The 13,166-nt window shown below is 44.0% G+C and overlaps 1 protein-coding gene across 3 annotated transcripts in view; it reads right to left on the reverse strand.

Annotated features, from left to right (window-relative positions):
• LOC129714097 (meiosis initiator protein-like) overlaps window positions 1-12,573 on the reverse strand; it is a 51,866-nt gene extending 39,293 nt beyond the window's left edge. For 2 of the 3 annotated variants that reach the window (XM_055663564.1, XM_055663565.1), the window contains exons 1-4: window positions 12,520-12,542; window positions 8,819-8,896; window positions 7,657-7,787; window positions 4,120-4,213 (exon numbers count right to left, since the gene is read on the reverse strand). In XM_055663564.1, coding sequence (XP_055519539.1) covers window positions 4,120-4,213; window positions 7,657-7,787; window positions 8,819-8,869 — 276 coding nt within the window. In that variant the 5' untranslated portion in view covers window positions 8,870-8,896; window positions 12,520-12,542. Of the gene's footprint in view, window positions 1-4,119; window positions 4,214-7,656; window positions 7,788-8,818; window positions 8,897-12,519 lie in introns of all 3 variants that reach the window. The other variant, XM_055663563.1, reaches the window with a different exon arrangement.
• Between the last annotated feature and the right edge of the window lie 593 nt (window positions 12,574-13,166).

A 13,166-nucleotide genomic window follows, 5' to 3' on the forward strand; every position in this document is an offset into this window, starting at 1 on the left:
ATGGACTCCGTGACTGTTGGGAATCTCTCCCTGATCCAGCTTACTTCTGTCTTCTCAGAGGAGGTGCTGGCCAGCCACTTGTTTGACCATTGAGGTCTTCTTCTTGGGAACCTTCCCCCCACCTCCCAACTATGGGCGACCCCGTCAGGAACATTGCTCCAGGTAGATTAGATCTGAGGATATTAAGCACACACAAAATTCTGCACCATGACATGGTGTTGACCCTTGGAGATATGATGGGCTGCCAGGGCATGATGGACCAACAACTCCGTCTCGCTCCATCAATCTATGGATGGTGAAGGCCAATGTCCTCACATTATGGGATGGTCAATAGATAGAATTTGACTCAATTACCTACATGGAAGATAGCACCTCCAACTCGCTGGGCATTTAATGTCAAGGGTTGAATGCTGATTTCTCTCCTTGGGGCTTCATAAGGTCATAAGTGATAGGAGCAGAATTAGGCCATTCAGCCCATCAAGTCTACTCCGCCATTCAAACATGGCTGATCTATCTCTCCCTCCGAAACCCATTCTCCTGCCTTGTCCCCTTAACCCCAGTACTAACCAAGAATGTATCTAGTTCTGCCTTAAATATTTCCTGCACAGCTTTCTGTGACAATGAATTCCACAGATTCACCACCCTCCGACTAAATCAATTCCTCCTCGTATTCCGATTTGAACTCACTGGTTGAACTCTGCTTAGGGCTTGAAGCCATGATCTTTGGGCAAGAGGGGAAGAATGCTTTTAGTAAGCCATTGTTGGAAACGGGGTGGAGACAATGTATTCAACAATTACAACACTCCTTTTAACAGCTATAGCACTTCCACTGTATAACTAAGAATGCAGAAAGCTGAAAAAAGAACTGAAAATGCTGATACTACACAACATTTGACATGGGGTAGTCGGCACATTATGGGTAGAGATCGAGTGAACACAGAGTGGAACTGATAACAAGATGCTCATCTATCCAAGTTCCCCAACTTGAGAGAGATACACTATTGCCAAGTTCCTGTTTCTATTAGCTCTGATATGTTCTGGCTGATGTGCAGAAACAGCAATGTCACACGAAAGGGCGGTGAGATTTATCCTGCTCCCATCCTCATTCTTGGCTTTGGAATAAAATGTTGACATGCCAAAAGTCCCGTAGAGTTAGGTAGGAAACAGTGCCAGGTGCTTTTTTGACATTGCACTGCCCAAAGCTCAGAAAAACACAGCAAAGATTACATTTCCCCACTCATCACTGAGTGCAATGTCATTCAGCATCAAACTAGGGGCTGATTTGTGTTGTGCACCGATCTTAACCACATTGCATATAATAGAGACAGAGCATACTTCCGTTCCTTCGCTGTGGGCTGAATTTCCATTAAGGACATCAAGACGAAACAATTGTGAATGCTATCCAAGCATCACCCTTTGACCACTCGTGGCTTATTGGGGTTGCTAGTGTGACTATATCCATGAATATGAAGTGAGTAATGGATGTCAGTGCACGTGTTCTCAATACTCATGCTCATGATGTATACACATTTATCCGGGTGTTTGCCAGCAGAATGATGGAGAGACCACGGGTGAATATCTTTTCATTCATTGCTTACTCATTGGCAGCAAGTGCGCTCCTTAGATACCCAATGGATGTATTGTGTTAAGGTGTGTAGGAAGGAACTGAAGATGCTGGTTTAAACCAAAGATAGACACAAAACGCTGGAGGAACTCAGCAGGACAGGCAGCATCTCAGTCTGAAGAAGGGTCTCGACCCAAAAACGTCACCCATTCCTTCTCTCCAGAGATGCTGCCTGTCCTGCTGAGTTACTCCAGCATTATGTGTCTATTGTGTCTATTGTGTAAAGATATTATGTCTAGTTTTTATGGAAACTGGCTAATTTGGCTAAAATGCCAGAGTGACAACATTTTGGCCAAATATGGTTAAAATGGTGTCACTAAGATCACAATATGATCAGTTCTATTGGATATCCCTTATACCACCCCTGGCATCCTTCACATTAACACTGCCCTCACTGGCACATGCCATTCTCCATTTCCTATATGACTCAGCACCAGTACAATGAACCAGGTATTCCCCTGCATTTCATCATGTTATAACAATGAATATTAATGGAAAAAAAGTAGATAATGAAACAATGTCATTCAACCAAATTAGAACTAATCTGCATCTTCATTGTATTTGATCGGCTTAAACCCCTGTCCCACTGTACGAGTTCATTCCAAGAGTTCTCCCCGAGTTTGCCCTGATTCGAACTCGGAGATTTACGGTAATGGCCACTCGTCGGTACTCGGGGCTCTTGTGGACATTTTTCAACATGTTGAAAAATCTTCACCAGTCTTCCCGTGCTTACCTGCTGTTAGCGAGTCTTCCCGAGTACCTGCCGTTAACGTTACGAGCCCCTAAGAGACATCCCCGAGCTCCGACGTACCCGCTACGTTCATTCTCCGTGCTTACCACGAGTTTGATTTTTTTTTTTAAACTCGGGAGAGTTCTTGGAATGAACTCGCACCATGGGACAGGGCTTTTAGTCCTACCAGGCTTGATGGGAAGAAAGGAATATTCGAGTAGAGTTTGTGTTAACACAAGCTGAAACTTTATACGCAGACTACTTTTTAAATTCCTTTGGTCATCTTAAACATCCCAATGAGATCATCGGTCTATCTCCTGTTCCCCACGAATCCAAGCTTACCCTATGCGTCTTCATTATATCCAGGAAGTGAGCGGGCAAGATCATCTCTGACCCCTCTCACCCTGGCCACAAACTCGCTGAATCACTTCCCTCTGGAAGGCGACTACGGACTGTCAAAGCTGCCACAGCCAGACATAAAAACAGTTTTTATCCACGAGTAGTTGCTCTACCCAATAGCCAAAAATCTGTAGCCTTCCATTTTGATCTGGTATTTTGTTGGTTCACATGCTTGATCAATGGTGTTTTGTATTGTATTGTATTGTATATCTTTATTGTCATTTCCTGAGTATTCACATACCCAGAGGAAACAAAAAAAAACATTGCTCAACCAGTGTCCATTCAGTGTGCATTAAAAATAAATAGAAATAAAAATACATATATCATGAACAAATTTAACACTCTACTAAACATTCAACAGGCGTTCCGATCGGCAGCGGCACGACAGTGGCTCTGCTGCAGTGTGTCCAGGTTGGTGGTTGGTGCGCGATACTTTGGCAGGGGGCAAAGTCCATTTAGCAGTCTTATAGCCTGTGGGAAGAAGCTGAGGAGCATCCTGCTGGTTTTGCAGCTAATGCTCCTGTACCTCTTCCCAGATGGCAGGATGGAGAATATGTCATGCGATGGGTGGTAGGGGTCTTTGATGATGGAGATGGCTCTGCTGATACATCTCTTCCTGCATATGTCCAGCAGGAAAGGGAGTGGAGCACCAATATTCCTGCTGGCGGTTTATCATTAATGTTTTATTATTATTAATGTTTAGTGTTTTCTGAGTCATTCGTAACTGTCACTGTATGTGTCATGTTGTTACTTGTGGGTGGAGCACCAAGGCAAATTTCTTGTATGTGAATACTTGGCCAATAAACTTACTTACTTAAACATTTTAGCACCAGTGTCATTGTGGTGAATCTCTGCTGCAACTTTCCCAAGGCCTTCTGGAGGTGTGACAATCAGAGCTAAGCAGTGCGGACAAAAGTGCTGGAGAAACTCAGCGGGTGCGGTACGCACCCGCTGAGTTTCTCCAGCACTTTTGTCTACCTTCGATTTTCCAGCATCTGCAGTTCCTTCTTAAACAGATGCAGTGCAAGCTTCACCAGTACCCAACTGCACCACTTTAACTACCACACCCCCCCCCCCCCCCCCCCCCCACCCACACCCCCTCCTCAAGATCAAGGCCAACAATTAATGAGCTTATTGAATCCTGTTTTGTACCTGTCCACATAATGCCTCTATGATTAATGACCAAGGACCAGAGGCAATTTCACCCTTTGCTCAGCCTTGTGTAGGGAGAAATATTATTCAACAGCTTACACTGATGACAGGAAGATTAGAGAGGGGGTTAGAATTTGCTGTGGTTTCTTTTTACCGAGCAGGTGGAGGGAGGTGGGGGGGGGGGGGGGGGGGGAGAGGGGGGTGGTTCCTGTACCTTTGTGAGACGCTTTTTTCCCCGTTTCTGAGGCGGCACTGGCAAGATGGCAGCCAGCTCCCGCAGCGAGTTGACATTGCTGCGATATTGCTCCCTGGGGAGAGACCACATAATATGTTCCTGAGAGGACTGAGAGAAGTAAAACGGGATGGGCGGTTAGAAAAAAAAAAACAAGTAGCAATGAGTGAGACGATGAAAAGAGAGAGCGAGGTGTGTGTGTGTGTGCACGTACGTACAAGGTGTATGTGATGCGCTTACGTTTGGTCCACAATGTCCATGGCAACCATGATGCCAATTTAAATTCTTCTGCCTGCACACGTTGCAGATGCCTGCTTTTCTTCATATGCATGTACCTATCCAAAAGGTTTTTAAATGCCACTATCGCATCTGCCCCACTGCCACCCCAGGCAACACTACCCAGACATTCACCATTCTCGATGCAAAATTTGCCCCGCACATCTTCTTTGAACTTTAACCCTCGCAACCCTCACCTATGCCCTCTAGATTTTGACATTTCCATCCTGGATAAAAGGATCCGACGAAATAGCCCAACAATGCGTCTCATCATGTTATAAACCCGTTAGATCTCCCCTCAGTCTCGGATGCTCCAGAGAAAATCAATCCAAGTTTGTCCAAACTCCCCTTATAGCCAACACCAAACAGACAGCACCTCTCCAGAGATGCTGCCTGTCCTGCTGATTTCTGTGTCTATCTTCTCCTTAAAGCTAATACCCTTTAATCCAGGCAGCAGAAATACTTCTTGCATGTAACTGAATGCCAGCCATAGGGATGACATACTGGAAACTCGTGGGGTATGGTAACTGGCCATTAGGTGCTGATGGGTGAGAATCCTTGCTGGAAGGCATGCAAGGGAAATTCACAGGGGTAATATTAACACAATAGGTCCCTTGGGAGAATCTCCATGTTGGCAGAACATTTGACCTCTCCTGCTAGAACAGGGAAGAGCACACTTAAAGCAAGCTGAAAAAGCAGTCATAGTCCTGCATTCCACAAAATACTAATAATTATCATTCAAATTGGAGTTAGTTCTTGTTGCCTCTTTCAGTTGGTCTGTTTGAGACCTCAGAGCACCATCTATTGGCCAAGTTCAGCAATCATTTTCAAATCAGAGATTTATTTACATTTGTACAGAAAATGATTGAAACACGCTGTATGGAAACAGGCACTTTGGCACACCAAGTCCACACCGACCATTCACACTAACTCTTTGCTATCCCATTTTCACATCCACTCCCTACACTCTAGGGGCAATTCGCAGAGGCCAATTAACCTGCAAATCTGCGCGTCCTCGGGACGTGGGAGGAAACCGGAGCACCCGAAGGAAACACATCCAGTCACAGGGAGAACATGCAAACTCCACAGAGACAGTACTCGAGGTCAGGATTAAACCCAGCAGCAACTCGGGTTAATTAATGGAACTGTGAGAATGTGGAAACTTAAGAGAGAAATGAATAGAATATGCAGATAGGATGAAATAAAATACAGCAGCAACATTAACATAGACCAGTTCTACACTTTGGATCATTTACTGGTTTATAATTTCCATATACTGCACGAGCATCATTATTGTCAATTCTTTGCAGAATTATCCCAATTAAACAATGCTTGCAGTTACACTAAAGACACATCTCTTCGTTGGGGAAGTGGTGGAACATTGTAAGGGGGACATATTACTTTAATGTACTCAATAACATCAAACAGTTAAAGTTGGACTGCCCTGCAAATGCTACACACAGGAATACTGGCACTCTCATATCCTAACAAAAGGCAGCATCAGCTTCCTAAATGCTATCATTGCACCATACACCAAGCTATTCCATGGACTCCTGTGGCCATAACGACCAGACAAAGATCATTGCAGTTTAAATGTAGTCTTTGTTCCACTGCCTTTGTGTTTATTTTAAAACTGGTAAACAGCATGACAAAAATACCTAGCAGGGCAGGCAATGTCTTTCGAAGGACTCTCAATTGCTTTCATCTGCAGTCGCCTCCAGGCTAGAAGTTTACAGTTGAGACACTGATATTACTTTTGGAGTCGAGTCAAGTCAAGTCAAGTTTATTTGCCACATACACATACGAGAAGTGCAGTGGAATGAAAAGTGACAATGCTCGCGGACTTTGTGCAAAAAGACAAACAAACAAACAACCAAACAGAATGGAACAGAATTACATATTATTTTACATATTAAATATTGTGGGCGGAAGGAAAAAGGGAAAAAAACACCATTTAAAAAAAAAACACAGGCTAAAAGTTACCAAACTTTTTTTGGTATGTACCACTGCAGAGAAATGAGCTCTCTCTCTCGAGACCCAAATATGCATTCTACACTGATTAAGATCCCAAACACTTTTACCCTTGTGCCCCGTTCTAAATGACAAGCAACCTCTTAGGAGAGAGCAGGTCTACCACCATTTTGAAAAGGTGACTGTTAATCTCAATGGAATGCATCTTGGCACTTTTTATGTATTTGTGACAAACTCCATTGTGTGTGTGTTTATGCAATAGGCATGTAGGCGTTATCCTATATTTTTAAATCTTGCAAGTTGCTGGAAAAGCTCTGTATCTTCATATGACTTTTAGATGTTGTATAGCAACAATTACATGTGAATGTTGCTCTGTTTTCAGCAACACTAAATTAGCTTTGAGAAAATATTGCCTTACCTCTCAGTTCCTTGGGAGATTCATATAATATCTATATTTGTATTCCCATTGTACTTACCACAGGAGAATGCATGTCCACATTTGATAAAATCACTGAAAATTAATTCCAGGAAGTAAAGTCCCTTTCTATGCTTATTAATTGTTATTGGTCACCAGTGAAATAGAAGAAAGGTTAGTGGGGAAATGGACCAAATGGCTTCTTTCTATGTCGCAAGGAAATATGAATATGGAAATATGCTCCAGCCCCAAAACAGAACAATTAATATATGGAGTTCGATTCCACAAGGAAAATAATTGTTGGCGATTAATTTTAAAAAAATAACGGGATAAGGAGGACTGGATCGCCTCAGCGCAGAGGGAGAACAAGGAGGGAAGAGACTAAAGACTAAAGATTTTTGCCTTCCATCACAGTGAGGAGGTGCCTGATGAACTCACTGTGGTGGATGTTAAATTTGTGTTTATTGTGTGTTTTGTTATTTTATTATATGTATGACTGCAAGGCAACGAAATTTCGTTCAGACCGAAAGGTCTGAATGACAATAAAGTTTCCAAGATCCAAGATATTCAGGAGTTACATGGTTGGATTCGTCATTTACCAAGTCACAGATGGCTAATGGTCCTTACCTGTTCAAAATTGTGTATTTTTTATTTCAGATTTTCAGCATCTGCAAGTTTTTGCTTTTCTCTTGCTGTAGACCTGCACATGGAAATTGTTTTTATTCTTATCCCAAATTTTGAGGCAAACTGCAGTTGTCGGGGCAAATCCTCCATGTCATATTTTGCTGTTGGTTCTCACATTAATAAACAGATAATTTTCACACACCTTCCAGTAAGTTTCAGTTTCATTATTTTACCTTTGCTTTCGACGATGCTGCAGGGGAGATAGTTTAATTTTCTGGCTGTCTGGAGTTAAAAGTTCTTTATAATTCACAGTCAGAATATCTCTCCTTGATGGGATCTCCACATTTTGCTCAAAACTCCAATCCTGCAGCAGGATAGGAAACAAAATTGTTCTTTACAAGTAGCAATAATAAAAGTATGAATCATAGTTTTAAGATATAGACAATAGACAATAGGTGCAGGAGCAGGCCATTCGGCCCTTCAAGCCAGCACCGCCATTCAATGTGATCACTGCACTAATATAGAGAAGACTTAGTGGAAGGAATACAAATAAATGATAATGCTGGCAAACAGCATCAAGCTTGTAAAACCGCCAAATGAGAGGCAATGGGTTTACAGGGAAAAGTCATGCAAACCAGAAAGGTCTCAGGTTTGGATGGTAGATGTTCAAACAGGCAGCTCACCACAACCTTCTCAAGGGCAATTGTGGATAAAGGGCCTGGACTGGCCGAGTCTTTAATGTACACATCCCATTACAGAATGTAACAGAGGAGGTAAGTTCCACAGATTTGTAGATCTGAGAAATATCCACAAGGACTGCTTTTATTAAAAAAAAGCTGAAGTGGTCTGGGCGCACACACTACATTTGGCAATACAACAAGCCAAATAAATCACTGACTTTTGAGATCATCCAAGTCAAGTCAAGTCAAGAGTTTATTTGTCACATACACATACGAGATGTGCAGTGAAATGAAAGTGGCAATGCTCGCGGACTTTTGTGCAAAAGACAAACAACAAAACAACCAACCAAATTATAAACACAATCATAACACACATATTCTTTTACATAATAATCCCTCTTCTATCCCACAATAGGATCTGTATACAGTAGCAAAGGTTTTGATTGAAAGCATTCAAGAAGGAACTGCAGATGCTGGAAAATCGAAGGTACACAAAAAAGAAAGGAAAGCATCTATGGAGCGAAAGAAATAGGCGACGTTTCGGCCCGAAACGTCGCCTATTTCCTTCGCTCCATAGATGCTGCTGCACCCGCTGAGTTTCTCCAGCTTTTTTGTGTACCTTCGATTGAAAGCATCCAGGTTTGGACTAAGAGACAATTTTATGACTCTTAATTTGAATATAATTATGTAAGTGCGAGTGGCAAGGTGTACTTACCTCCACTTCACGTTTAACTTGAATTAAGGAGGACATTATTCTCAAAAGCATTCCTTTCTTTCTCTCTCATTAAAGATCCTGTAAAGATAAAATAAACTTCAGTCCCTCCTTCTCCATTGACTTTACTTTCCATGCATTTAGTCACAAGTTTAAAAAATGGGTCAACTCATCCCTGGGGTTAGGTGTTGGCTATGCAACTCATGGAGTCCGCTCTGCTGTTCAATTGTGCTAGAGATACCAGCCAAGTCTACATCTCTGGACAACTCCAAGCCCAACACTGTTCAAGAAGTTTAATATCATTAAGGAAAATTCAAGATTCAAGAGAGTTTATTGTCATGTGTCCCAGATAAGACAATGAAATTCTTGCTTTGCTTCAGCACAACAGAATATAGTAGGCATTGACTACAAAACAGATCAGTGTGACCATATACCAATGAATATATATATATATATGTATATATACACACACACACATAAATAAGTAGATAAAGTGCAACAGGCTATTAATGTTCAGAGTTTTGTTTGAGTTGAGTTTAATAGTCTGATGGCTGTGGGGAAACAGCTATTCCTGAACCTGGACGTTGCAGTTTTAAGGCTCCTGTACCTTCTACCTGAAGGCAGCAGGGAGATGAGTGTGTGGCCAGGATGGTGTGGATCGTTGATTATGCCGGCTGCCTTTTTGAGGCAGCGACTGCGATAGATCACCTCGATGGTGGGGAGGTTAGAGCAGATGATGGACTGGGCAGTGGTTACAACTATTTGCAGTCTTTTCCGCTCAAGTTGCCGAACCAAGCCACGATGCAACCGGTCAGCATGCTCGCTACTGTGCACCTGTAGAAGTCCGAGAGAGTCCTCCTTGACAAATTAAGCAGATCACCCCTTAATCTACAATTCAGTCTTGCCCCATAGTTCAGAATATGTTACAATTCTAAAGATTGTCAGAATCGCACAGCACAGAAAACCCCCCTTTGGTCTGCTTTTGAGAACTAGTCCTATTTACCACCACGCGGTTTGAAGCCTCCTCTGTCTTGGCATTCAAGTACTTATCTAGATACTTTTCTAAAGACGAGTGTCTCTCCCACCACCTTGCAACCCCTCAAATGTAACGAGTTTCCTTTCTTTTAAAAACTCCCCTCTCGTTGACAAAGTGCTTTTTCTCAGATCCCCTTCAAACATCTTATCCTAAACCTATGGATTTTTAGATTGTTCCATTATGAAAAATAAAAGTAACCCAGCACATTTTTAGATTAGTTCAGCTTTAGATACAACATGAAAACAGGCCCTTCAGCACAGAATTATTAATCACACATTCACACTAATTTTATGTACAGTATCCTACTTTCTCACCCACTCCCAACACACTAGGGGGCAATTTACAGAGACCAATTAATCCACAAACCCGAGTTTCTTTGGGATGTCAGAGGAAACCCTACATGTTCACAGGGAGAACATGCAAAATCCACACAAATAGCATCGGAGGCCAGGATCGAACCTGGGTCTCTGGCACTGGGAGGCAGCAACTCTATCAGCCACACTACTTTGCTGCCCTTGTAATTATTTTCACATCTATATCAGTTGCCTTCTTAGTTTAGGAATAAAGTAATCTCTTTTGTCTGAAGTCGGAAGAACGGTCTCGAACCAAAACGTCACCCATTCCTTCTCTCCAGAGATGCTGCCTGTCCCGTGCCTTACTTCAGCATTTTGTCTACCTCCTTTAAACTTTGCCTCTCTCTTCTTAAAATAAATGCTCCCTAGTCTTTGACATTTGACCATTTAAAAATAAAATGGTTCTCCAATATGTTACTATCTTAAAAAACCCGAATCAAATCACTCCACAGGTATCAACATTCCAATCCATTGTACTGTAATGTATCCAACCCATTGCATTCCAGCTGATGTCTACACACGGATTGTTTCCGACGACAGATTCTAGAATCAGGGGCATCACACAGAGTTCCGCACTCCTTGCAATGAGCATCAAGCCAGACACAAAAAAACAAAGATTATAGGGGGTCTTTGCAAAAAACTGCAGAAGTTGGAATCTTGAGCAAAACACAAAGTGCTGGAAGAACTCAGAGGGTTAGGTAGCTTCTGTGGAGGGCGATGGACAGGCAACATTTCTGGTCAAGACCCTTCTTGAAGATACCAATATGCATATCACAATGAAGTTGCCTTAAGGTCATAAGTGATAGGAGTAGAATTAAGCCATTCGCCCATCAAGTCTACTCCACCATTCAGTCTTGGCTGATCTATCTCTCCCTCCTAACCCCATTCTCCTGCCTTCTCCCCATAACCCCTAAAACTCATACTAATCAAGAATCTATCTATCTAAGAGATGCTGCCTGTCCCACTGAGTCACTCCAGCATTTTGTGTCTTTTTTCCCCCAGCTGTTAACCTCACGTTGACCTCCATTATTAATTTAACCCAATGGAACACCTCCAGCAGATGAGAACAAGTCATGGCTTCATTACATGTTACAAAGCTATTCTCTGCTAATGGATAGAACAATAAATATATTCAATTTACAAAGACTACATGTCAAACTGTTCTTCGCACTGCTCTCATCAGCCCTCTCCTTCGGCCCTACTAATCCTTCAAGCCCTTCTATTCTGCCCTGCCAACCCCCCTTCTCTTGCCCTGTCAGCCCTCCCTTCTCTAGCACTGCCCGGCCAACCCCTTCTCCTGCCCTGCCAACCCTTTCTCCTGCCCTTTCTGCCAACCCCCTCTCCTGCCCTGCCATTCTCCTGCCCTGCCCTGCCCCCCCACCCTGCCCCCAACCCCCTTCTCCTGCCCTGCCAACCCCCTTCTCCTGCCCTGCCATCCCTTCTCCTGCCCTGCCATCCCCCCTTCTCCTGCCCTGCCATCCCTTCTCCTGCCCTGCCAACCCCCTTCTCCTGCCTTGCCATCCCCCCTTCTCCTGCCCTGCCAACCTCCTTCTTGCCATCGAGGGAGTACAGAGAAGGTTCACCAGACTGATTCCTGGGATGTCAGGACTTTCATATAAAGAAAGACTGGATCGACTCGGCTTGTACTCGCTAGAATTTAGAAGATTGAGGGGGGATCTTATAGAAACTTACAAAATTCTTAAGGGGTTGGACAGGCTAGATGCAGGAAGATTGTTCCCGATGTTGGGGAAGTCCAGAACAAGGGGCCACACACAGTTTAAGGATAAGGGGGAAATCTTTTCGGACCGAGATGAGAAAAACATTTTTCTTCACACACACAGAGAGTGGTGAATCTGTGGAATTCTCTGCCACAGAAGGTAGTTGAGGCTACACAGTTCATTGGCTATATTTAAGAGGGAGTTAGATGTGGCCCTTGTGGCTAAGGGGATCAGGGGGTATGGAGAGAAGGCAGGTACGGGATACTGAGTTGGATGATCAGCCAAAAACTCAGCGGGTGCAGCAGCATCTATGGAGCGTAGGAAATAGGCAACGTTTCGTCCCGAAACCCTTCGGGTTTCGACCCGAAACGTTGCCTATTTCCTTTGGGAAAGAGTTGGATGATCAGCCATGGTCATATTGAATGGCGAATGGTGCAGGCTCGAAGGGCCGAATGGCCTCTACTCCTGCACCTATTGTCTATGTTTCTGTTTCTGTTTCTGTTCTCTCCTTCCTCTCCTCTCCTCTCCTCTCCTCTCTCCTCCTCCTCTCCTCCTCTCCTCCTCTCTCCTCTCCTCCCCCTGTCAGCCACTCTTTACCTCAGCTCCCTCTATGACAGTGCGCTCCATTTAAAAGGCGGGTCACGTGATCCCACTCCCCCTCCCCCCTCCCCCCTCTCCCGCCCCCCCCCCCCGCGGGATGCGCATGCGCGCCGCCGCCGGGCCGTTGGGTTTCGAACCACCCCGCCGCCTCGCGCCGCCTCCCGGCCTGCCATTGGTCGGCGGCCCCGGGAGCAGCGAGCGGTGATTGGCTCACTGTTGCTAGGTGGAGGGAAGGGTCGCCGTGGGCCGGAGAACCAACATTCCCCTCACACCATCAGTGGATGGTGTCCCGTGTGGACGTGGGGTGCTGCTGCTGCCGGTGCTAAAGTTACACCTGCTGCTGCTACTAAAGTTACACCTGCTGCTGAAGAAGAAGAAGAATAAGAAGAAAAGCTAAACTTGCTGCTGCTAAATTTAAACCTGCTGCTGAAGAAGAAGAAGCTAAACCTGCTGTTGAAGAAGAATAATAATAATAAGAAGAAAAGCTAAACCTGCTGCTGCTAAAGTTAAACCTGCTGCTGAAGAAGAAGAAGAAGCTAAACTTGCTGCTAATCCCCCCCCCCTAGAAACTGATTTAGTCAATAGTCAATAGTCTATTTAATTGTCATTTGGACCCCTGGAGGTCCAAACGAAATGCCGTTTCT

The sequence above is a fragment of the Leucoraja erinacea genome, chromosome 38 (genome assembly GCF_028641065.1).
Source record: "Leucoraja erinacea ecotype New England chromosome 38, Leri_hhj_1, whole genome shotgun sequence".
Classification (NCBI taxonomy): domain Eukaryota; kingdom Metazoa; phylum Chordata; class Chondrichthyes; order Rajiformes; family Rajidae; genus Leucoraja; species Leucoraja erinaceus.